Below are 24,919 nucleotides of genomic sequence, written 5' to 3'. Positions count from 1 at the left end.
TAAGGCCAGTGTCACGTGTTCATGTGACTTCGCGGAACCTGTGCTGCGACATAAACTTGAGAAGTTTGCCGCTCTGCTGCGTGCTCCAGAACGTGTCCCCCCTTCCTTCGGTAATCTCTTGGACCAGGCAGCAGCACAGCGAGGAAGAGACAGGCAGAAGAGCAGGCCTGGCCCTGTGCCTTAGTAGCCAGCCTCACAGGTTCTCTTGCCAGTTTGGTGTAGTGGTTAAGTGCATGGATTCTAATCCGGGAGAACTGGGTTTGATTTCCAACTCCTTCGCATGCACGTAGCTGCTGGGTGACCTCGGGTCAGTTCCAGTTCTTGCAGAGCTCTCGCAGCCCCACCTGCCTCACAGGCAAGAGTCCTGAGCTGTGGAGTCTTGTGAGCAAAAATTCTACATCCTGAGCTACTGGCATTAAAGTTGTGAGCTGCTGCATAAATTAGTTTGCTCTGGGGCCACTTCTCCTGAGCTAAGACAAAAATGTGTGAGCCAGAGGCCAAAAATCTGTGAGCTAGCTCACACTAGCTCAGCTTAGAGGGAACACTGGTCACAACACTACAAAGTAGTGGTAGGCGGCAATGGAGCAACAGACAAACCTCGAAGTTCCAAACACTTTCCATTGTCGTCGTTTTCACTTCATTGGGTAACATAAATCAGCAAAACTTTGGTCTTGTTTATCTTTCCCAGAACTGATCGCTGGTGTATTCAGTATCAAGGGGCACATGATGTTTTTTTGTACAGGTGCACTTCTGGGCAAGAGGCACACAGCAGCACGTGTCTCTACCACAGGGTTCCCTGATCTTTTTCAGCTTGCAGGCGACTCTGGAATTCTGATGCAGTGTGGCAGGCGCAGCCAACAAAATGGCTGCCGCAGGAGGCGTCCGGTCAGACAGGGAAGATCTTTGTCCTGGGGTGACAGCTGCTGCCAAAGCAGCATTTTGAAACAGAGGCACAACCACGGCTTTTTAAGGTGGCAGGAACTCCTTTGCATATTAGGCCACGCACCCCAGATGTAGCCAATCCTCCAAGAGCTTACAGGGCTCTTGGCACAGGGCCTACTGTAAGCGACAGGACGATTGGCTACATCAGGAGGGTGTGGCCTAATGTGCGAAGGTGTGGCCTAACGTCCAAAAGGAATCCATGTAAATATTAGTTCTGCTTACCTTTGTCTGTTGATCTTCCGGGAGACACTGAAGCTGGCACCACCTCAGGCTCTACAAAATTAATATGGGGTGGTAGAAGAGTACTTGTTGTCACTCCCTCTGGGAGGAAAACTTTTTCTGTAAGCCCTGAAAACACAAATGTGATTAAACGCTCTGTAGTCAATTCAGCCTAGGGGTTGGATTCAGTCGTCTTTTTCAGTCTCTGTCACCCAGTTCCCCTCCTTGCCGCATCCCCTCTTCCACATAAATTGTATGCTGGTCTCATGATTGCTAGCGCAGCCTTTTAAGGTGGTCAAAGGGTGGTCCCTTTTTCAACTGTAGAAAGAACTATTTTCTCCAGGGCTTTTTTTTTTTTTTTTGTAGCAGGAACTCCTTTGCCTATTAGGCCACACACCCCTGGTGTAGTCAATCCTCCTGGAGCTTACAGGGCTCTTCATACAGGGTCTACTGTAAGCTCCAGGAGGATTGGCTGTATCGGAGTGTGTGGCCTAATATGCAAAGGAGCTCCTGCTACAAAGGAAAAAAAAAAAGCCCTGCGCACAACCATTGAAATCTCCAGAAGTCTTGCCAGGCAAAAGCCCCACCTGACTCTGCCTGCTTTCCAAGGGCACTGCATCCCTTTTTGGAGAGCCAGTTTGGTGTAGTGGTTAATGTGCGGTCTCTTATCTGGGAGAACGGGGTTTGATTCCCCACTCATCCGCTTGCACCTGCTAGCATGGCCTTGGGTCAGCCATAGCTCTGGCAGAGGTTGTCCTTGAAAGGGCAGCTGCTGTGAGAGCCCTCTCCAGCCCCACCCACCTCACAGGGTGTCTGTTGTGGGGGAGGAAGGTAAGGGAGATTGTAAGTCGCTCTGAGACTCTTCGGAGTGGAGGGCGGGATATAAATCCAATATCTTCACCTACCTCATAGGGTGTCTGCTGTGGGGGTGGAAGGTAAAGGAGATTGTGAGCCGCTCGCAGACTCTTTGGAGTGGAGGGCGGGATGTAAATCCAACATCTTCATCTACCTCACAGGGTGTCTGCTGTGGGGGGGGGAAGGGAAAGGAGATTGTGAGCCGCTCGCAGACTCTTTGGAGTGGAGGGCGGGATATAAATCCAATATCTTCATCTACCTCACAGGGTGCCTGCTGTGGGGGGGGGGAAGGGAAAGGAGATTGTGAGCCGCTCTGAGACTCTTCGGAGTGGAGGGCGGGATATAAATCCAATATCTTTATCTACCTCACAGGGTGTCTGCTGTGGGGGGGGGAAGGGAAAGGAGATTGTGAGCCGCTCTGAGACTCTTCGGAGTGGAGGGCGGGATATAAATCCAATATCTTCATCTACCTCACAGGGTGTCTGTTGTGGGGGAGGAAGGTAAAGGAGATTGTGAGCCGCTCACAGACTCTTTGGAGTGGAGGGCGGGATATAAATCCAATATCTTCATCTACCTCACAGGGTGTCTGCTGTGGGGGGGGGGGAAGGGAAAGGAGATTGTGAGCCGCTCTGAGACTCTTCGGAGTGGAGGGCGGGATATAAATCCAATATCTTCATCTACTTCACAGGGTGTCTGCTGTGGGGGGGGAAGGGAAAGGAGATTGTGAGCCGCTCTGAGACTCTTCGGAGTGGAGGGCGGGTTATAAATCCAATATCATCATCGTCTTCTTCTCAAAATGTTTTTTTTTGAGTCCTTGAGGTGTCCGCTAGTAGTGCTGACATGAACTTGGTGAAACGTGGCAGTTATGGCACTCCGGAGTGCCATGTTGGGGACCCCTGCTCTACTGAATACACGCAGCAGGCAGAGTTGGTTGTTTTGGTACAGAGAGCGCCTGAAGTCATGACGCTAGCGTTGTCAATCTCCAGGTGGGCAGGCAATAGAAGTTAAACAACTACTGTGATGATAAACAAGGTTTTATAAAGATTTATTTTTTTAGCCATTTGAAAACCTTCATATTTTTTAATGCTCAACTTTTAAAATCTTACAAACTTCATATAAAGGGGAGGGACGGTGGCTCAGTGGTAGAGCATCTGCTTGGGAAGCAGAAGGCCCCAGGTTCAATCCCCGGCATCTCCAAAAAAGGGGTCCAGGCAAATAGGCATGAAAAACCTCAGCTTGAGACCCTGGAGAGCTGCTGCCAGTCTGAGTAGACAATACTGACTTTGATGGACCAAGAATCTGATTCCGTATAAGGCAGCTTCATATGTCCATGTCCATATTATAATAAAAACCCAGTTTGAATATCCATTCACATATTTCATATTTTAAATTCTGCATAATTCATGTTGTAATAGAGGTCCGATATTAACATTTCCATATTGCAAAAAAAAAAAAAAGTCTATGAGCACCCAGATATAGGCCCATTTCATCAGTAGACTTCCTCGGGAGTAATGCCTTCCTATGTTTTTCCAGGTGTAACAGTCACTAGTACTGACCAGTGTTCATGATCCTTCTTATCACATCTTTTCTCTCAATCTGGAATAAACCAAGATAACAGCACAAGATAGCACACAGCTGAATGGAACTAAAAATTCAAAAAGTTCGGATTTTTATTATAATATGAACATATGAAGCTGCCTTATACTGAATCAGACCGTCGGTCTATCAAAGTCAGCATTGTCTCCTCAGACTGGCAGCGGCTCTCCAGGGTCTCCAGCTGAGGTTTTTCACACCTATTTGCCTGGACCCTTTTTAGTTGGAGATGCCGGGGATTGAACCTGGGACCTTCTGCTTCCCAAGCAGATGCTCTACCACTGAGCCACCGTCCCTCCCGAAGTTTGTAAGATTTAAAACGTTGAGCATTAAAAAATATGAAGGTTTTTAAATGGTTAAAAAACTAAATCTTTACAAATCCTTGTTTATCACCACAGTAGCTGTTTAACATCTATTGCCTGTCCCTTTTACTGTGATCCCTTTTTTTGTTACAATCCCCAAGGTGGGGGGCAGGGGATGCCCTGGTTTGGAGGCCGTCTCCCGCTTAGGGTCATGAGAAAATGGGGAGGGGGAGGGAAATGTCTTCTGGGCACCCCGTTATATTTATGGAAACCGATTCCCGTGGGTATCTGGTGCTCCACGGGGCTGTTTTTTTTAGGTAGTGGCACCAGATTTTCAGCATAACATCTGGTGCCTCTCCTCAAAACACCCCCCCCTCAGAGCTTCAAAAAGATTGGACCAGGGGGTCCAATTCTGTGAGCCCCCAAAGAGGGCATCCCTCTCCTTTGTTATTTCTAAATGAAGGGAAGGCATTTAAAAGGCGTACTGTCCCTTTAAACGTGATGTCCAGAGCTCCCTTTGGAGTTCAGTTGGCCTTAATACGTGACAGAGAATGGAATTTTTGCTAACTTGGTTTTGTTCTGCGATTTGCTCAGAGGCGGTCAGCCGAAGGGAACACCGTGTTCATCTTCAACGAGAAAAGAGGAGCGGAGGAACACGTGGACACTCGTCTCCAGTGGCAGCTGAACCTCCTCACCCACATAGAGAATGTACAGAACGAAGTCAGCAGCAGGATGGACCTGATTGAGAAGGAAGTAGACGGTAAGTGACGTTGAGCCCTAAGAGCGCGGGTTGAGATCGGGGCCTCCCCCTCATCTGAAAAACTCCCGGAGGGCAGCAGTAGTGCAGTTCCACGTTAATTTAAACGCCAAAGTGTTCTTGTGCCCAGCTGGAGTTATTTACTCGAATAAGTTATTGCCCCTTAAATTAACTCGGTGGTGTGTGCGTGTCGTTCCATTTCCCTGTGCCTTTAAGGGATTATATTGAGAGCCGGTTATTTATTTTTTTTATTTTGTTTTATCAAATTTATATCCCGCCCTCCCCAATGGACTCACGGCAGCTAACGGCAGTTAAAAACCACATAGAATGCTAAAAACAATGTACAATGAAATGGATTCCAAGCATCTTAACCGTAAAATTCAAGATGCACATCGGTGTTTCTCAATATCTATATTTGTCCAGTGGGACTGTCAGCGCTGTGGGACGTTTGCTACCTCCCCTTAACTATTGAAGGCAAACTTAAATAGCTCGGTCTTACAGGCCCGGCAGAACTATGATGGGTCCTGGAGAGCCCTGATGTTTCCGGGGAGGGCATTCCACAGTGCAGGGGGCTCTTGTCGAGAACGCTCTGGGGCTCTAGTGGTGGACAATCAAACTTTCTTCAGTCTGCGAATCTGAAGATTTTGGGACCCTGAACGTAGTGCTCTCTGGGGCACGTATAGGGAGAGGTGGTCCTGAAGGTAGACAGGTCCCAGGCCATATGCTGTAGCAGTGAGAGCAGACCTACCTCACGGGGTTGTTGAGAGGGTAAAGTGGAAGTCCGGAGAACGGTGTTGAGCCTCTTTGGGGAGAAAAATGGGATATAAGTGAAAAAACTATATAAGTCCCTCCGTGATACTCAAGCGAAGCTTCCTGAAGCTCGGTGTGGGGGCAGGGAGAAGGTTCTGCCTGACTCTTTGATTTCCATCAGCCAGGCCCATAGCAGGCCTCAGGAAGAGAAAAGAAGACGATATTGGATTTAAATCTCATCCTCCACTCCGAATCCCAGAACGGTCACAATCTTTTATGTCCTCCCCCATACCAGACACCCTGTGAGTTAGGTGGGGCTGAGAGAGAGCTCTCCCAGAAACTGTTCTTGAGTAGAACAGCTTTGAGAGCTATGGCTGACCCAAGGCCACTCCAGCAGCTGCAAGTGGAGGAGTGGGGAATCAAACCCGATTCTCCCAGATAAGAGTTCTTGCACTTAACCACTACAAGGGAAGAAGGTCTATGAGAGCTATGGCTGACCCAAGGCCATTCCAGCAGGTGCAAGTGGAGGAGGGGGGTATCAAACCCAGTTCTCCCAGATAAGAGTCCGCACACTTAACCACTACAGGGGAAAAAGGTCTATGAGAGCTATGGCTGACCCAAGGCCATTTCAGCAGGTGCAAGTGGAAGAGTGGGGAATCAAACCCGGTTCTCCCAGATAAGAGTTCTTGCACTTAACCACTACAAGGGAAGAAGGTCTATGAGAGCTATGGCTGACCCAAGGCCATTCCAGCAGGTGCAAGTGGAGGAGGGGGGTATCAAACCCAGTTCTCCCAGATAAGAGTCCGCACACTTAACCACTACAGGGGAAAAAGGTCTATGAGAGCTATGGCTGACCCAAGGCCATTTCAGCAGGTGCAAGTGGAAGAGTGGGGAATCAAACCCGGTTCTCCCAGATAAGAGCCTGTGTACTTAACCACTACACCAAACTGGCTCTCCACAGCTGCTCAGATGAGAATCTTTTCTTGATGCTTTCCCCCCACTCGAGTAGCTGATCGCCAACCCAAACGGGCTTGTGGAAATGCCCCAGTGCTTGTGCTTAGCCTAACACATGGATTGCTCGAGTATCTTGTACTGATAGATGGTACCGAGCATATGTCGGATGTGCCAAGCTTGGCCTGCAGTAACCCCAGCTCATTTCTGTTCGCCATGGCTTAAAAAAAGAAGCAGCCTCTTCTTTATGACTCCCCAGGAGCAGCGGTTGGCAGGTAGCATCTTGCATCCAGGGAAATGCTCCTTCCACCACAGGAGAACGGCTCCATGAGCAGATCTCTGCAGGATCCAACGTAATGTAGTTCCTGCTTCAGATTCCCTTTGCCTAGGTTGCCTTCAGCAAGGCTGCTGTATTTCCAGCCCCCACCCAAAATCTGTAATGGAGATTAAAAAAAAGAAAGAGGGGCTGCGGCTCCATGGATGAGAGTCTACTTTGCATGCGGATGCTCCCAAGTTTCAGTCCCCGGCATCTCCAGTTAACAAGACCAGGAGATGCGACTATGCCTGAGACCCTGGAAAGCCGCAGCCAGTCTGAGCAGACAGTACTGGACTTGATGGACCAGTGGCGTCTTCAGGGGTGGAATTCTAGCAGGAGCAGCTTTCCATATTAGGCCACACCCCCCCCCTGATGTAACCAATCCTCCAAGAGCTTATAAAAAAGAGCCTTGTAAGCTCTTGGAGGATTGGCTACATCAGGGGGTGTGGCCTAATATGGAAAGGAGCTCCTGCTAGAATTCCACCCCGGGCATATTCATTAGTGCACATGTGTGTATCAGCTTAACTTTACCCGGCATTGCAAAAATAAATAAGATCCAGAGGAGTTAGCTGTTGCTGCAAAATAGTAGAGTCCAGCTGCAAGACTAATAAATTTTATTGTAGCAGAAACTTTTGAGAAACACAGCTCTCTTCATCAGATGACAAAGAGAGCTGTGTTTCTCGAAAGCTTAAGGTACAATAAAAATTTGCTAGTCTTAAAGATGTTGCTAGACTCTTTACAGTTTTTAAGACTAAATAAATATATACAGTTGTTGATCCAGTGCCCCATTTGCACAGATGTACCTGAGCTCATGTTTTGGATATTGTTGTTTCTAACTGGACACTGTCTGTCTGTCTTCATTTGCAGTCTTGGAAAGCTGGCTAGACTTCACTGGAGAATTGGAGCCCCCAGACCCCCTGGCCCGACTGCCACAGCTCAAACGGCGGATCAAGCAGCTCATCTCTGACATGGGGAAAGTCCAGCAAATAGCGACTCTTTGCTCCGTATGACAAATGGAAGACTGGTGGAATATTTAAAGACAAAAAATTTAATAGGCACTTGGAAGGAATTTTTCTCTCTCACAATCTGCAAAACGTACGGAAGGGGCGATCAGAAAACAAAAACAAGCTAGGGGGGCACTGTTCTTTGGCCTGTGCTGGCTCTCTCTCATCCTGAAGATCTCAGGGAAGGAAGAAACCTGCGAGTAAAATTAAGGGTCAAGGTAACAGTCTGTGCAAATGCAGAGAAACCGTTCCTTATCCGGAGGCACTCTGGCGTTGAAATCTGCGTGAAGATGTTATTTTTTTAACGTTTTCATGGGTAACGGCAGGACCTCCCTTTCCCCAAATGCCAAATTGGGGAAGTTTCACCCAATAAAGCCTGGCTACATCGGAAGGAGTGGTTTTGCAAAGTTTTCTTCCGGTATTGATCAGAGATTTGTAGCCTGCAGCGTCTTGAAGGATGGAAAATCCAAAGACCCTCCGCTTGTCTGGATATTAAGCAGGAAGAGGTGGGGGGAGGAGTTTGAGAAGAGCGAGACTGGTTTTGTGGTGGTCTCTTTACGAACGTTATTATTATTATTATTATTTTAAGCAAAGTTCTCCCTGCTAGGACCTTTTAGAGGCAAAGGCGGGGGGTGGGGGAGGGTAAGGGGTCAGAAGTGCCAAATAAATGCTTTCAAAACCCATCAGAACAAGAGTGCGAATTGTTCAGGGGAGAATGTTCCCCTCTCCTCCTCTTCCCCGGCCCCTGCCCAAGTTCTCCATAGAGCCAGCGAAGCCATCTGGGGTCTCACCTAGTGGACATCCACGTTCGCCATAACTGCAGTATTCCAGACCCGCGGTCCGCTTTCAAACCCCTTTTTGTCCCAGCCGCTCCTTTTCACGTTGGCTACTTTGAACGCCGTCCTCCTCAGCTGGAATGAGGACCGACGAGCGTCAAAGCGCCGGCGACCGGCTCTGAAACGGGGCTGCTTCTCGCGTTCTCGGTTCTTTTCCCGGGGAAGGGAACCCATATAGAAATACACAAATTGCAACATGTACACACCAAGATGGCTTAGCGGTACCCCTGCCTTCATCCTGATAAACCTGCCCCCGCGTAACCTGCAGCGAAATATCCCGCAAGGAGCACTTGCTGGGAATCAGAATCGCGTCCGTCAACTGAGGATGGCTATGGGGAGGATTCTGTTACCCGTTAAGAGCATCGACTTAGGACATGGAAAACGAGCTTTCTAAAACCAAAGCCAACCTATGTGCTGTTTTAAAAGTGACACTGGGCCCAAGAACTTCAGACCGTTCATTTTACCTTTTGCTCACCTGCATTTTGTCACTACACTCAGTGCTTACGATATACACATTGGGGATTATGTACATGTGTGTGTGTGTATGTATATATATATATATACATGCACACACCCATATGCATATTGCATTCTAGAGACGTATTTATATTGACCTGTCTAGCTTTATTACCATAGGCTTAAGACTTCGGTGACGCGCTATTTAAAAAAAAAAAAAGGGTCGCCTTTTAACGAGCAGTTTCTATTAAAAAGAAAATGGAAATAATGTATGTACAGGTTTTGAAATTTGTAAAAGCAATTACATTTTTTTTTTAAAAAAACCCCCAACGTATTGACTGTTCGGAAGAGCCTGCGCGGCTGAGAACGGCTCCATTCTCGAACCCCTTTCCGCCTCCCCGATCGTTTCGGCGCTGGTGATGTATATTAAAAAAACACACACACACAAAAAACACCTATCTATGAGAGAGCTGCTCTGTAAGCAGTAAACTTGAAGCTTCCCTTGGGGTGAAAGACCTACAAGCCCCTTGTACATTACAAAGGTATTTAAATTTGCAGATACACTGTTCTATATGTAAGGTACTGTATGTAAAGCTGTTTATTAAACTATTCTGCATACTCTGCATTCTTTTACTCTTCTTCACCTGCCTTATAACCGTGGGGAAAAAGGAGAGTCAGCGTGGTGTAGCAGTTAGTCCAGGGGTGTCAAACTCATTTGTTTTGAGGGCCGGATCTGACATAAATGAGACCTTGTCGGGCTGGGCTGTGTGTGTACCTATTTAAGATTAGGTAGCAGAGATATAAACTTTGTGAAGGAAACAAATACAATTAAAGATTTTTTAAAAATCTTAAAACATTAGCAATCATTGGTTTTAAATGTGCTTTCTTTGTATCTCTCCCATGTGATCCAGGGAACTGGGCAAAGGAAGCTCTGGCTCTTTCCTTCCTTTCCCAGGGGGCCAGGAGGGGGGAGGAGCCTCAGCCAAAAGAAGGAAGAGAGGCTTGGCTCAGTAGCTCTGCTGTGTGATTGAGAGAGCCTGGCAAAGCAAGCTCTTCCCCCCCCAAGGGAGGAGCCTCAGCCAATGGAGAAAATAGAGGCTTTGCTCTGTAGCTCCTGTGCCATTGAGCAAGCCTTGCAAAGCAAGCCGTGATGCAGAAGGAAGCAAGAGAGAGGGAGAAGATAGCAGATGGCAGCTAGCTGCTCAGCGGCCTGATTCGGCACCCGGGCTGCATGTTTGACACCCCTGGGTTAGGCTGTCAGACTACGATCTGGGAGATCCAGGTTTGAATCCCCATGCTGCCATGGAAGCTTGCTGCTTAACCTTGGGCCCAGTCGCATGCATTTAGCCTAACCTCTTTTGTGGGTTGCAGTGAGGATAAAAGGGAAGAGAGGAGGGCAGTGTCAGCTGCTCTGGGATCCCGCTGAGCAGAAAGACTTTTGGGTAGAATACTTTCTTTAAACTGTGGAGTCTTTTGATCAAAAATTCTGCTTCATAATAATAATAATAATAATAATATTTTATTTTTATATCCCGCCCTCCCCGCCAGGCGGGCTCAGGGCGGCTAACAGACATTAAAGGCATTAAAGCCACAGGCATTAAAGTGGTGAGCTACTGCATCAATTCGCTTGCTCTGGGGCTGTCCTTCTTGAGTTAAGACAAAAATGTGTGAGCTGGAGGCTAAAAAAACTGTGAGCTAGCTCACGCTAACAGCCTAGAGGGAACACTGAGTATATATGAAGTGAATAATACTGGATTTGCCAAGCAATAGCTATTATGTGTAGTGGACTTTGATGTTAAGCTGTCTTTTTTTAAGAAGTTAGGCCATTTATATGAGGCTGGCAAAGCCCTGCAGCATAAGATGGTATCTGTCGCCAAGGGCAGGATTCGCACCTGAGACCATGAGAGTGCACAGGCGGTAGCACTGCAGAGGAGAACCGCATGCAAAGGAGAGCCAGTTTGGTGCAGCAGTTAAGTGCGTGGACTTTTATCTGGGAGAACTGGGTTTGATTCCCCACTCCTCCACTTGCACCTGTTGGAATAGCCTTGGGTCAGCCCTAGCTCTTGTAGGAGTTGTCCTTGAGCGAGTAGCTTTTCTGAGAGCTCTCTCAGCCCCACCCACCTCACAGAGTGTCTGTTGTGTGTGTGGGGGGGGGCGGGAAAGGTAAAGGAGACTGACTGCTCTGAGACTCAAATTCAGAGTATAGGGCGGAATAGAAATCCAATATCATCATCTTTCCTTCTGCAAAGCACCCATCAATTTTGGTTCTTCAGCTATTTCCCGCATGTCCCTGGATCCGAGTGTGTGATAGTGAACGTGCAAAATGCGCATTGCCTTCCCCGTGAAGTGAGATCCCTTCTGCTGTTTGGTGTGTGGTGCGTGTTTTATGTTTCTGCGCTTTTGTGTCTCTTTTCTGGAGTTGATGGGGTGCGCTTCAAGGAGAGGAGCGATGAAGAAATCCAAGGTGGGGATGGGTTCAGGCCAATGGCCCTTGTGGCTTTCTCGGAAACAACACCTGCGTCATTGGGCTCCCCTTGAGTGCCCGGTCTTCCATTTCATAAGTGAAAGCCCTTCAAGCCGGGACAGGTATAAAAGCCTGGCTGAGAACAGCCATCAGCCTGGGTGTCCAGATCCAGGGAGGGATCACCTTGTCTCCCAGAATGGACCTCTTCCTTCTGAACACCTTCCTGTGCTTTATCAATATAGCTGCAGCCAATATCTTTGGTAAGTGAATCTCCGTTCCTTTGCTTGTTTGCACCTGTCTTCTAGCCTTAGAATTCAGGTCTAACTTAACCGTATTGCATCTTCCCTTTTCACAGTGTTTAGGTGGAGTCGGCTTTTTTTGAAGCAGGAACTCCTTTGTATATTAGGCCACACCCCCCGATGTAGCCAATCCTCCTGGAGCTTACAGGGTTTTTAGTACAAGCCTACAGTAAGCTCAGGAGGATTGGCTGCATCAGCGGAGGGGTGCCCTGATATGCAAAGGAGTTCCTGCTACAAAAAACCCCTAAACCCTGGGTGGAGTAATAAATACAAAACTAATTGTGATTGAGCCAGGTTTAAATTCTCTTGAGTTCTACGAATCGCTTATTAAGGCTTTCGTAGGAGGAAGATGAACCGAAAATGCAAAAACTGAATCGGGCACCGGCATGCGAAACGAGCCATAATCTTTGGAGACCACTAATGAGAGCCAGTTTGGTGTGCTGGTGAAGTGTGCGGACTCTTATCTGAAAGAACTGGGTTTGACTCCCCACTCCTCCACTTGCAGCTGCTGGAATGGCCTTGAGTCAGCCATAGCTTTCGTAGGAGTTGTCCTTGAAATGGCAGCTTCTGGGAGAGCTCTCTCAGCCCCACGTACCTCACAGGATGTCTGTTGTGGGGGAGGAAGGTAAACGAGATTGTAAGCCGTTCTGAGACTCGGATTCAGAGAGAAGGGCGGGATATAAATCTACGGTCTTCTTCAATTGTAATTCAGCTGCAGAAAAAGCTTGATAGGGAGCAGAGGTCTAAATCCACCAGAACACAAGGCCACAAAAATTCATGTTTCATCTTCAAGGTGCCAAGCAGATGCTCTACTGTTGAGCCACAGCCCCTCAACGTGCTGCAGGGTTCTTGATTTTGCTGTAACCTAGCTGCTCAAATAGAGTCTAATTCAACTTTTCTAGCTATGGCACAGGGATGTGGGTGTTAAACAGAGAGACAAATTATTCTGAATGCCTCACACCCTTGGGGTAGAACATAATTGTCAATATATCTAATTTTCAACGTGGCTCCATCCGTAGGGCCATGGGCAGGCAAGGCATCTTTCTGCAAAGCAGAGAAGGCCCAGGTTTACAGAAAAAAAATCTGATATCTTAAGGACAAAAAAGCTGGATGGGTTAAAACCTACAATACAGAAGCATTACCTGTAGTTTTTAAGAGATGAATGTCCTCAGGGTCCGTTGCTAGGCAACCACAACAGTATTGCCAGCCTTCAAGCCTTGGTTCCTATCAGTACAGGGCAAGGGTGGGTAATATGTCAATTTCGAGGACAGTCTGACTTTTGAGGGAGAATTATTTGGGGCCAGGACTGATGGCAACCACTGCAACTTGCTATCATGTGGTTTGAATGATTCAACCAGGTGTGGCTATGTGCCACTGTTTAACAGCCATCCCATGACAGCCAGCAGGTGTGGTGGTTACACTTTCACATTAGGACAGGGGTGGCCAAACTGCAGCTCAGGAGCCACGTGTGACTCTTTCACACATATTGTGTGACTGTTGAAGCCACCACCCAGCTGGGAGAAAGCATTTATCACTTTGCCAAGCCAGCCAGCGGCTTGGATAATGCATTTAAAGTTGCTTTCTTTCCACCTCTCCCTCCCCATCTCCCTTCCTTCCTAACTTCCTTCCTTCCTTCCCTTCCCTTCCCGTGGTTCTGAAACATCTAATGTTCATGTCTTGTGGCTCTCAAACATCTGACTTTTATTCTATGTGACTCTTACATTAAACAAGTTTGGCCACCCCTGGATTAGGACAATATTTGAATGCTCACTCTGCCATGGAAGCTTGCTGCGTTACTTTGGACCAGTTGCCTCACCCTAACCTGCCTCAAAGGGTTGTTGTGAGGATACAATGGAACACGGGAGATTGGTGTAAGCTGCCTTGGGTTCCCATAACGGAGAGAAGGGGGGTATAAAATGAAAAATAATAAAGGAAATTTTGGTGAGTAGGAAGGCAAGAAGGGAGTGGGAAATGGGAGAGGATACGGGAGCTCCCAGGAGAAGGGGAAAATAACATAATGTGTGAAAGGGAATATAGGAGGAATGAAGTGGCTTCAGCAAGTCCTTGCAAGTTTCCTGTGGCCCAACTCGACCCAGGGGCCAGCAAAGTGCTTCTGGGTTCAGCCTGGTGGCAAGCACTACAATTGGACCACAGTTTTCCCAGGAAGAGGTTGCTGGGGGAGAGAAGGAGGGCAAGTTGAAGTTAGCTGCTGCGTGGGAAGAAGCAAGCCGGAAAAGGGAGAGGCTGTAAGGGTTTCAGGGTAGAAGATTTTGGATTTGGATTTATATCCCGCCCTATACTCTGAATCTCAGAGTGGTCACAATCTCCTCTACCTTCCCCCCTCCCCGCTTAACAACAAACACCCTGTGAGGTAGGTGGGGCTGAGAGTGCTTTTACAGCAGCTGCCATTTCAAGGACAGCTGCTATGAAAGCTACGGCTGACCCAAGGCCACCTCAGCAGGTGCAAGTGGAGGAGTGGGCAATCAAACCCAGTTCTCCCAGATAAGAGTCCACGCACTTGACAGCTACATCAAACTGGCATTCTGGGTAGGGTTGCCAAGTCCAATTCAAGAAATATCTGGGGACTTTGGGAGTGGAGCCAGGAGATATTTGGGGTGGAGCCAGGAGCAAAGTTGTGACAAGCACGATTGAACTCCAAAAGGAGTTCTGACCATCACATTTAAAGGGACTGCACACTTTTGACTGCACACTTTTAAAATGCTTTCCGTCCATTGGAAATAATGAAGGATGGGGCACCTTCTTTTGGGGCTCATAGAATTGGACCCCCTGGTCCAATCCATTTGTTTTGAGGAGAGACACACACACACACACACACATATATACACACTGTGGCTAATAGCCACTGATGGACTTCTGCTCCATATTTTTATCCAATCCCCTCTTAAAGCTGGCTATGCTTGTAGCCGCCGCCACCTCCTGTGGTAGTGAATTCCACGTGTTAATCGCCCTTTGGGCGAAGAAGTACTTCCTTTTATCCGTTTTAACTTGACTGCTCAGCAAATTCATTGAATACCCACGAGTTCTTGTATTGTGAGAAAGGGAGAAAAGGACTTCTTTCTCTGCTTTCTCCATCCCATGCATAATCTTGTAAACCTCTATCATGTCACCCCGCAGTTGACGTTTCTCTCAGGCTAAAGAGCCCCAAGCGTTTTAACCTTTCTTCATAGGGAAAGTGTTCCAAACCTGTAATCATTCTAGTTGCCCTTTTCTGGACTTTTTCCAATGCTAGAATATCCTTTTTGAGGTGCGGTGACCAGAATTGTACACAGTATTCCAAATGAGACCGCACCATCAATTTATATGGGGGCATTATGATACTGGCTGATTTGTTTTCAATTCCCTTCCTAATAATTCCCAGCATGGCGTTGGCCTTTTTTATTGCAATCGCACACTGTCTTGACATTTTCAGTGAGTTATCTACCACGACCCCAAGATCTCGCTCTTGGTCAGTCTCTGCCAGTTCACAACCCATCAACTTGTATTTGTAGCTGGGATTCTTGGCCCCAATGTGCATTGCTTTGCACTTGGACACATTGAACCTCATCTGCCACGTTGACGCCCACTCACCCAGCCTCAACAGATCCCTTTGGAGTGCCTCACAATCCTCTCTGGTTCTCACCACCCTGAACAATTTAGTGTCATCTGCAAACTTGGCCACTTCACTGCTCACTCCCAACTCCAGATCATTAATGAACAAGTTAAAGAGCATGGGACCCAGTACTGAGCCCTGCGGCACCCCACTGCTTACCGTCCTCCACTGTGAAGACTGCCCATTTTTATTCTTTCTCTGCTTCCTATTAGTTAGCCAGTTTTTGATGTACAAGAGGACCTGTCCTTTTACTCCATGACTCTCGAGCTTACTAAGGAGCCTCAGATGTTTATCCTACCTCATGGGGTTGTTGTGAGGAAAAAAATGGAGGAAAGGAGAATGATGTAAGCAGCGGTAGGTTCCCAGTTGGGAAAAGGCGAGGTATAAATGAAAAAAATAATGTTTCAAAAAGGAGCCTTCAACTCTGAAGGGAGTTCTGGCCATCACATTTAAAAGGACCACATGCCTTTTAAATGGCTTCCCTCCATTGGAAATAATGGTTGATGGTAGCGCCTTCTTTAGGAGTGTGGCGAACCGGCCCAATTCTGCCTTCAGACCCGGTCCCGTCAGCTCCCTATTGAGTCGCCAACTCCTGGAGGGAGCTATTTCTCCTCCTGCCCCTTGGGCTCGCTGCCACCACCTGCTCAGTCCCGGGGTTCAGATTGAGAGGAACAGGACTCCCAATCCCCCTCTCCAGCTGTGAGGCCAGGCCTCAAGGTCCTCTGCCACCCTGCACTTGGGTTTCACAGAGACCTCAGCGCTTCTTTGGGGCACCCCTGGAGGATTGGCACCTTATCCAACTGCATGCCTTCCCCCTTCCCCGGGGCCCCCTTCTCAACACAGCGTGGTCTAAAGCGGTCTGGGGATCTATGTGGTACAGAGATTGACTGCCAGCATTTAAAACAGAAAAAACATTTATTTAAAAGAGAAAAATATAGGAAAAGAAAAACAAAACAAAAACAGTTGCATCTACAAAATTAGCACAGCACAGCACACAGCATAACAAAGAAAAGTTGATTATAAACGCATCCTGCTGGCCCTGATCTAAACTTGCCCTGTCTTGTGAATTACTTACTTAGTCCGCCTGCCTGGGGGCCTCCCCGGCAGGAGCCTCCATTGCTCACCACATGCTCGCTCGAGCCCCAGTTCAAATCTGCCTTCTCTTCCTGCCTAACACATGCAAGGAACAACAGCACTTCCTGCCTCTCTAGGAGATTTTCCCCCTAGCGTTGTTGGTTTGGCTCTGGAAGGGAGGGGGGGAGTGAGGGGAAGGCTACAAAGCCGGCTGAGGGATTTACTGACCCCTGCCAAATGAAGCACCACCACTGCCTAAAATGGCGTTTCTCCACACGTCCCCCTCCTTAAATTCTGAGCTGGAGGGGTTGCCTCCTACAGAGGTGACCCCGTAGCAGAATCCAATCAAACAAGGAGAAACCCATTAACCAAAATATTACACAAACATCCAGGTATTTCTCCAATAATACACAAAGTCCCACAACCTAGGTGTCCATGTCCTTTCTGGACAAAACGTTGCATTGCTGCATGCAGAAGGAATGTCCAGTCTTTAAGATGTACTCCTCCATCTCCCAGGACCACCTCTGGAGTTTGGTGCTCTCCCTCCGTTGCTGCTGTGGCTGGGGTGAGTGGCCCATCAAAGGAGCAAATTCCTGGCCCCATATCTGAGGTTGGAAACTGCCCAGTTCCCACAAAGTTGCTTCTTTATCCCTCATTGGTAGAATGTTCCCTCTGTCCACTCTGTCCTCCCAGAAAACCACCTCTGGGGCTCCAAACAATTGCTGTCCCAGCTTCTTTTTGTCTCCTTCCTTCCTACCTATATGCACCACCATGGACCTCGCAGAGAATGGCTGTGGCATATTCACCTGCACCACTTTAACTGCCTTTCCCGTTTTCTCCATAGCCACCACATAAGTAGCCTCGTCCAGGTCATCCACAATCATATGGGGTCCCTCCCATTCCACTTTCCGTTCACCAGAATGAAGGGGCAGGAAAACCATCACCCTATCCCCTGTCTCAGCTTCTGAGAACTCCACTTTCTGGTCCCTTGCCACCTCACACAGTGGATCCAGCCTAGGGTCACTTTGAACCTCAGACAGGAACATTTCTGGCTCCCCCAGACTTCCTATCATCTGTTCCTTCAAGCCACCCCTAGTCCCACTGTTTCCAGAACACTCAGCCAAAGTTTGATCTGGGTTCTCCGCCCCCTCAGTTGCTTTTTCAGTGTCAGCCAACTGAGCTCCTCCCTGCCTGGAAGACTCCACAGCATCCTGCTGCCCTTGCGGAAATTGGCACCCCTCTTCCCATTGGGCACACCCTCCTGCAGGGCTTGAGACAGGCTGGTCCTCCCCCTCCCTGGTTTGTGGTGAGGTGGCTTCCCTAAAGTTGCCTTCCTCCCCCCACCTTCCCCTGAGGGTTTGGCTTGGGTTCTCAGTCCCCTCGGTTGGTTTTTCAGCACTACCAAACTGACCCCCCTCTTGCCTGGAAGGTCCCACAGCTTCCCGCATCTTAGCACGCTCCATCCTAACTAGCTAAACTTTCCCTACTCCAGTTGACCCGAAAATAAAACAAAACCGCTGTTGCTTCCTCTGGGTGCTTGCACGTATCAAAAACCAAAAATGCCTGGCCAATCAAGTTCTCTGTTTGTTCTCATCCCACCGCTGCCGCCAAGTGTGGCGGAACCGGCCCGATTCTGCCTTCAGACCCGGTCCCGTCAGCTCCCTATTGAGTCGCCAACTCCTGGAGGGAGCTATTTCTCCTCCTGCCCCTTGGGCTCGCTGCCACCACCTGCTCAGTCCCGGGGTTCAGATTGAGAGGAACAGGACTCCCAATCCCCCTCTCCAGCTGTGAGGCCAGGCCTCAAGGTCCTCTGCCACCCTGCACTTGGGTTTCACAGAGACCTCAGCGCTTCTTTGGGGCACCCCTGGAGGATTGGCACCTTATCCAACTGCATGCCTTCCCCCTTCCCCGGGGCCCCCTTCTCAACACAGCGTGGTCTAAAGCGGTCTGGGGATCTATGTGGTACAGAGATTGACTGCCAGCATTTAAAACAGAAAAAACATTTATTTAAAAGAGAAAAATATAGGAAAAGAAAAACAAAACAAAAACAGTTGCATCTACAAAATTAGCACAGCACAGCACACAGCATAACAAAGAAAAGTTGATTATAAACGCATCCTGCTGGCCCTGATCTAAACTTGCCCTGTCTTGTGAATTACTTACTTAGTCCGCCTGCCTGGGGGCCTCCCCGGCAGGAGCCTCCATTGCTCACCACATGCTCGCTTGAGCCCCAGTTCAAATCTGCCTTCTCTTCCTGCCTAACACATGCAAGGAACAACAGCACTTCCTGCCTCTCTAGGAGATTTTCCCCCTAGCGTTGTTGGTTTGGCTCTGGAAGGGAGGGGGGGAGTGAGGGGAAGGCTACAAAGCCGGCTGAGGGATTTACTGACCCCTGCCAAATGAAGCACCACCACTGCCTAAAATGGCGTTTCTCCACAAGGAGCTTATAGAATTGGACCCTCTAGTCCGATCCCTTGTTAAAGGCATCAAAGCCCCGTCCTTGGTAGAATCAGGGCTGCAGTCTGTTGACTTTTATAACAGGTGAAAAGCCTCATGAACATACACTGCTGAGGAGGTATGGCAAATAAATACATGTTCTTGTGGCTTTCAGAATACCAGGCCGAAACCCAGCCTCTTCGTCCCTGTGAACTTCAACGGGAAAAAGCCTTTCGACAAGGTGAAGATTATGTCCCCCAGTGCTTGGAAGATGGGCAGTTCAGGTAACGCTTGGATGGCATGGAACTTCCAGTCTGGTGTGGTGGTGAGAGTGTTGATTTAGGATCTCGGAGACCTAAGTTTGATCATGGAAGCTCACTGGGCCAGTCACACTCCTTGGGTCAGTCACACTCTCAGCCTATTGTAAGAACATAAGAGAAGCCATGTTGGATCAGGCCAACAGCTCACCCAGTCCAACACTCCATGTCACACAGCGGCTAAAAAAAACAGGAAGTCCACCAGCAGGGCCAGAACTCCAATAGCCTTCCCACTGTTGTCCCCCCGCCAAGCACCAAGAATACAGAGCATCCCTGCCCCAGACAAAGTGTTCAATCCAAGGGTCACTTTGTAGAACAATAGTTGGTCATCCAGGGATTGTTATGCAGCTGTACCTGCTATTCAATGGACAAGGTGGGGAGGAGGAGGAGGGGGAATCCTCAGAAAGGTTCAGGAGTTGTGCTCCTGCTGGATCCGAGGCCTGGTTCCATCTATACCTTGTGGCTAATAGCCACTCATGGACCTCTGCTCCAGATGTTTATCCTACCTCATGGGGTTGTTGTGAGGAAAAAACGGAGGAAAGGAGAATGATGTAAGCAGCAGTAGGTTCCCAGTTGGGAAAAGACAAGGTATAAATGAAATAAATAACGTTTCAGCAAGATGACCAAGGCACCTCTTGTTCTCCCCTCCCTACAAGCTATGCTAAAATTCATACTAGTCGATTCTCAGACGTCATCGATGCCAGAGAGCAAAACTGATGAAAGCCTTGTAATGTCTGAAGGAAATACACTGGTAAAATGTATCAGGTGTCTGTTGAAAAATACTCAGGAGCGAGAGGTGAGGAGAAGACCAGACCAAGGCTTTTTTTTGTAGCAGGAACTCATTTGCATATTAGGCCGCACACCCCTGATGTAGCCAATCCTCCAAGAGCTTACAGGGCTCTTAGCACAGGGCCTACTGTAAACTCTTGGAGGACTGACTACATCAAGGGGTGTGTGGCCTAATATGCAAAGGAGTTCCTGCTACAAAAAAAGCCCTGGACCAGACTCCCTCGTTGCCCAACCAAGCAAGTTTTACATTTTTGCCCCACAGATTGGGGGCAGGCAGCTAGGGATTGCCATTTTGGAAAAATAATGTCTTGACAGGGCTTGCTCAATGGAGTGGGATAACAGAGACCCAAAATCTGCATCCCAAAGCCAAAACCTAAGCCCTCCTGATCATGTTTCTTTCCAATCATATTGTGCTGGCTAATGTTTTGAAGGTTTGTGATGGCCGTTAGGGTATTTGCAGTTGGCAACATTGAAGAACTTTTCCTTCTGGGTTTAAGACCCGTACGTCGTTAACTCTTGGAATCTCTGTTTTGTCTCCTAGGAATGTCCAATGTGACAACCTTCAGCTTTCATGCTGGTGTGTAGATGAAAATGGTGTGGAGGTCCCAGGCAGCAAACAGACTGGCTCTTCCGTAGCTTGTAAGTTGTGACTCGGAATATGAGCCTTCTGAGGGAGGATTCAAAAGATTACTTCATCGTGGGCACAATCCCCCCTCCCCCTTTCAATCCCATTTCCATTCAAAGACTGAAGGGCAGTTCCAAAACTGAGGCTTACTAGGTTTCAAATCTGAGGAAATGTATGAACACACAAAAATGCATACCTCGAATTAAACTTCGTTGGGCTTAAAGGTGCCACTGGACTCAAACTGGATGTAGGTTTCAAATAATCAGAGATTTTTAAGGTAGAGTTGCCAAGCCCAAATCAAGAAAAATCTGGGGACTTTGGGGGCTGAAGCCAGGAAACATTGGGATGGAGCCAGGAGCAAGGGTGTGACGAGCATCATTGAACTCCAAAGGGAGTTCTGGCCATCACATTTAAAGGGACCGTGCACTTTTTAAATGCCTTCCCTCCACTGGGAGAGCCAGTTTGGTGTAGTGGTTAAGTGTGCGGACTCTTATCTGGGAGAACCGGGTTTGATTCCCCACTCCTCCACTTGCACCTGCTAGCATGGCCTTGGGTCAGTCATAGCTCTGGCAGAGGTTGTCCTTGAAAGGGCAGCTGCTGTGAGAGCCCTCTCCAGCCCCACCCCCCTCACAGGGTGTCTGTTGTGGGGGAGGAAGGTAAAGGAGATTGTGAGCCACTCTGAGACTCTTCGGAGTGGAGGGCGGGATATAAATCCAATATCTTCATCTACCTCATAGGGTGTCTGTTGTGGGGGAGGAAGGTAAAGGAGATTGTGAGCCGCTCTGAGACTCTTCGGAGTGGAGGGCGGGATATAAATCCAATATCTTCATCTACCTCACAGGGTGTCTGTTGTGGGGGAGGAAGGTAAAGGAGATTGTGAGCCGCTCTGAGACTCTTTGGAGTGGAGGGCGGGATATAAATCCAATATCTTCATCTACCTCACAGGGTGTCTGTTGTGGGGGAGGAAGGTAAAGGAGATTGTGAGCCGCTCTGAGACTCTTCGGAGTGGAGGGCGGGATATAAATCCAATATCTTCATCTACCTCACAGGCTGTCTGTTGTGGGGGAGGAAGGTAAAGGAGATTGTGAGCCGCTCTGAGACTCTTCAGAGTGGAGGGTGGGATATAAATCCAATATCTTCATCTACCTCACAGGCTGTCTGTTGTGGGGGAGGAAGGGAAAAGCGATTGTGAGCCGCTCTGAGACTCTTCGGAGTGGAGGGTGGGATATAAATCCAATATCTTCATCTACCTCACAGGGTGTCTGTTGTGGGGGAGGAAGGGAAAGGAGATTGTGAGCTGCTCTGAGACTCTTCGGAGTAGAGGGCAGGATATAAATCCAATATCTTCTTCTTCTTCACTAGAAATAATGAAGGATAGGGGCACCTTCTTTGGGGGCTCATAGAATAGAACCACCTGGTCCAATCCTTTTGAAACCTGGTGTTTTGAGGAGAGGCATTAGATGCTATGCTGCAAATTTGGTGCCTCTACCTAAAAAAAACCCCAGCCCCCCCCCCAGAGCCCCAGATAACCAGAGATCAATTCTCCATTATACCTATGCAAATTGGTCTCCATAGGGAATAATGGAGTGTCCAGCAGACATTTCTCTCCCCCTCCTCCAGAGCCGGATTAACAATTCGACCAAGTAGACACTGGCCTATGAGTCTGGTTTTCCCCCATGGTTTCCCCTCCCAATGCTTGCAGCCCTCCCATCCTGCATGCGCAGCCAGCAACTGAGCCGCTCTTTGCCCAGCTTGCCTGGTGCGGCTGCTGCTGGCGTTGTCGCCAAGTTTGCCTCTCTCTGCCTCTCCCCCGCAGCTTTCTCAAAGGGGCTTTTAGGAAGGTGCCTGCAGGCTGCAGCAGGGGCCACGGGCAGCGGGGTGGGTACTCAGACTCTGAGATAATTTGCAAGGGGCCCCCCACGATTTCAATTGCCTAGGGGCCTCCACAGGGTTTAATCTGGCACTGCCCTCCCTCCGCTTTCTGACGACCCTGAAGCGGGGGGGAGGGCCTCCAAACTGGGGGAATCCCCTGCCTTACCTGGGGATTGGCAACCCTAGCTTCAGAGGAAGGCAAAGTGGGCGATGCTTTTGCAAAGCGTGACGCTTGACGATGCTGCTTCCCGCCACAGGTTTATCCTTCTGCCAGCTGCAAAAGCAGCGCATCCTGGTCAGCCGCTACATCAACAGTAGCGCAACGACCTACATCCCGCAATGCCTGGACTCCGGCGATTTTGACTCGATGCAGTGTGATCTCGATCTGCAGCAATGCTGGTGCGTGGACGGCGAAGGGATGGAGATTTATGGCACGAGGCAGAGAGGGAAGCCGGCACGATGTAAGTCATAATGTATGGAAAAGAAAACGATTATCCGTTGAAACCAAAGGGTTCGCTGTTCTGGTCTCCCCCATCCTTGGTATTTTCCACCCCGATTCTGGAAATGGGAGCTGTATGGGGAGGACCTATATGGCCGATGACCTGTCTACCTTAGGGACCGTCTCTTCCCATATGTTCCCCAGAGGGTACTCAGATCAGGGACACGGAACCTGTTATCGATCCGTGGGCCGAGGGAGGCAAGATTGAAGATCACTCGGGAGACAGCCTTCTCTATAGCGGCCCCCCATTGGTGGAACCAACTGCCAGAAGGAACAAGAGCCTTGCGAGAGCTTGTTCAGTTCCGCAAGGCTTGCAAGACGGCGTTATTTCAACTCGCTTTTAACAGATAGCCACATATGAGGTCAGCAGGGAAGAACAAGCTGACTATCCCTGGGCCAAAGGAGGCAAAATTGCAGAACAGCCGCGCACGGGCCTTCCCCGTTGCAGCTCCATGCCTATGGAACCAGTTCCCGGAAGAGGTGCAGGCCCTGCGGAGTCTTGACCAATTCCACAGGGCCTGCAAGACCATCCTTTTTAGGTTGGCTTTTGCAGATTGCTGATTAATGATCGCTAAACAAATAGATCCGCCAAAATGATTTTGCCTCAGGGATCTTCGCTATCACGTAAACTGACAGAAATAGCACCAGGAACATCATTGTTACTGTCAAATTATGTTAAATGTGAATTTAGAATTGTTTTTGGATAATGTTGATTTTAAAGTCTTGTATAATTACTGTATTGTATATTTTATGGACGTCGTAGCCGCCCTGAGCCAGCTTAGGGGGGGGGGGGGGCGGGATATAAATAACATTTTATTATTTATTATTATTATTATTACTCGAGAAGACTAGAATGTATTATTATTAGCACCAAACTGTTTTTAAAACGTTTTAATTGTTTTATCGTAAGATTTTAATTAGTTAATGTTTAACCTGTATATGCTTTTACTGCTGTGAGCCGCCCTGAGCCTGCTTCGGCGGGGAGGGTGGGATATAAATCCAATAGAATAAATAAATAAAGGGGTTCAGAAGCTCAACCAGAGATTTCTCAGCACTCTCACGCATCAAAATAGGGTCGCCAATCCCCAGTTGGGCATAGGAAGCTATAAAGCACAAGGCTTCCATGAAAACCAGCCTCAAAATGAACAGTAAGTCTACAAAATTAGCAATAAATATATATTATCGATTTCAAGGCGGTGAGCTCAATCAGTTTCTCATATGATACAAGGAATGTATTCACCAGGAAACCGGTTCCATCTTTTCCGGCATCTCGATGCCAACTGATATCAGGAAAGTCCCAGTGAAGTTGAAAATTGATGTCAAATCAGTCCAATGTTTCTTAATATGCGCAGCCAGCAGTCCAGAAAAGCGACAAGGTCATACCGGTGCCCTTGTTTCACGTTAGCGTCTTCAAGCTTCTTCGCAAATAATTTCAAACACAGGGTAAGAACGCCAGCACTTCCCAACACTGAATGTCACTTCAACCCACCACCACTTCAACCCACCACCGCCATCATCATCCCAACTCTTCTTCACTGTAGCCAGTGCTTTGTGTTTGCATTTCAGGCCCTGGGAAATGCGAGATCCGAGACCGTCGTGTGCTGCATGGCGTCGGGGAGAAGAGCCCACCCCAGTGCTCAGCTGATGGGGAATTTCTGCCTGTCCAGTGCAAGTTTGTCAATAGGACAGACATGATGGTGTTTGATCTTCTTCATCATTTTAACAGGTAGGGGAAAGGGAACATCGACCACCTTAAAGGGGCTCAGAATGCTTAGGGCTGTTCCTTCTTCCATTTTTCCTTCTCCCCGGGTTGAGGGAGTGCTAGATGGCATGGATGCCACAAACCTAGCGCACCGTCTTTCTAACCCCCCCCCCCAAAAGCAGGGCTCACTTTGTAGCAGGAGCTCCTTTGCATATTAGGCCACACCCCCCCAATGTAGCCAATCCTCTTAG

General features: G+C 48.5%; 2 protein-coding genes across 2 annotated transcripts in view; both read left to right on the top strand.

Moving 5' to 3' along the window:
- PHF20L1 (PHD finger protein 20 like 1) overlaps positions 1 to 9,604 on the top strand; it is a 95,651-nt gene extending 86,047 nt beyond the window's left edge. Inside the window, exons 19-20 of the mRNA XM_060243213.1 lie at positions 4,506 to 4,671; positions 7,553 to 9,604. Coding sequence (XP_060099196.1) covers positions 4,506 to 4,671; positions 7,553 to 7,695 — 309 coding nt within the window. The 3' untranslated portion in view covers positions 7,696 to 9,604. The remainder of the gene's footprint in view (positions 1 to 4,505; positions 4,672 to 7,552) is intronic.
- Positions 9,605 to 11,265: 1,661 nt separating this feature from the next.
- TG (thyroglobulin) overlaps positions 11,266 to 24,919 on the top strand; it is a 234,104-nt gene continuing 220,450 nt past the window's right edge. Inside the window, exons 1-7 of the mRNA XM_060243108.1 lie at positions 11,266 to 11,281; positions 11,401 to 11,445; positions 11,544 to 11,705; positions 19,040 to 19,148; positions 20,512 to 20,609; positions 22,725 to 22,928; positions 24,533 to 24,692. Coding sequence (XP_060099091.1) covers positions 11,266 to 11,281; positions 11,401 to 11,445; positions 11,544 to 11,705; positions 19,040 to 19,148; positions 20,512 to 20,609; positions 22,725 to 22,928; positions 24,533 to 24,692 — 794 coding nt within the window. The remainder of the gene's footprint in view (positions 11,282 to 11,400; positions 11,446 to 11,543; positions 11,706 to 19,039; positions 19,149 to 20,511; positions 20,610 to 22,724; positions 22,929 to 24,532; positions 24,693 to 24,919) is intronic.

The sequence above is a fragment of the Heteronotia binoei genome, chromosome 7, assembly GCF_032191835.1.
Source record: "Heteronotia binoei isolate CCM8104 ecotype False Entrance Well chromosome 7, APGP_CSIRO_Hbin_v1, whole genome shotgun sequence".
Taxonomy (NCBI): Eukaryota; Metazoa; Chordata; class Lepidosauria; order Squamata; family Gekkonidae; genus Heteronotia; species Heteronotia binoei.
This window is presented reverse-complemented; position numbering and strand designations above follow the sequence as displayed.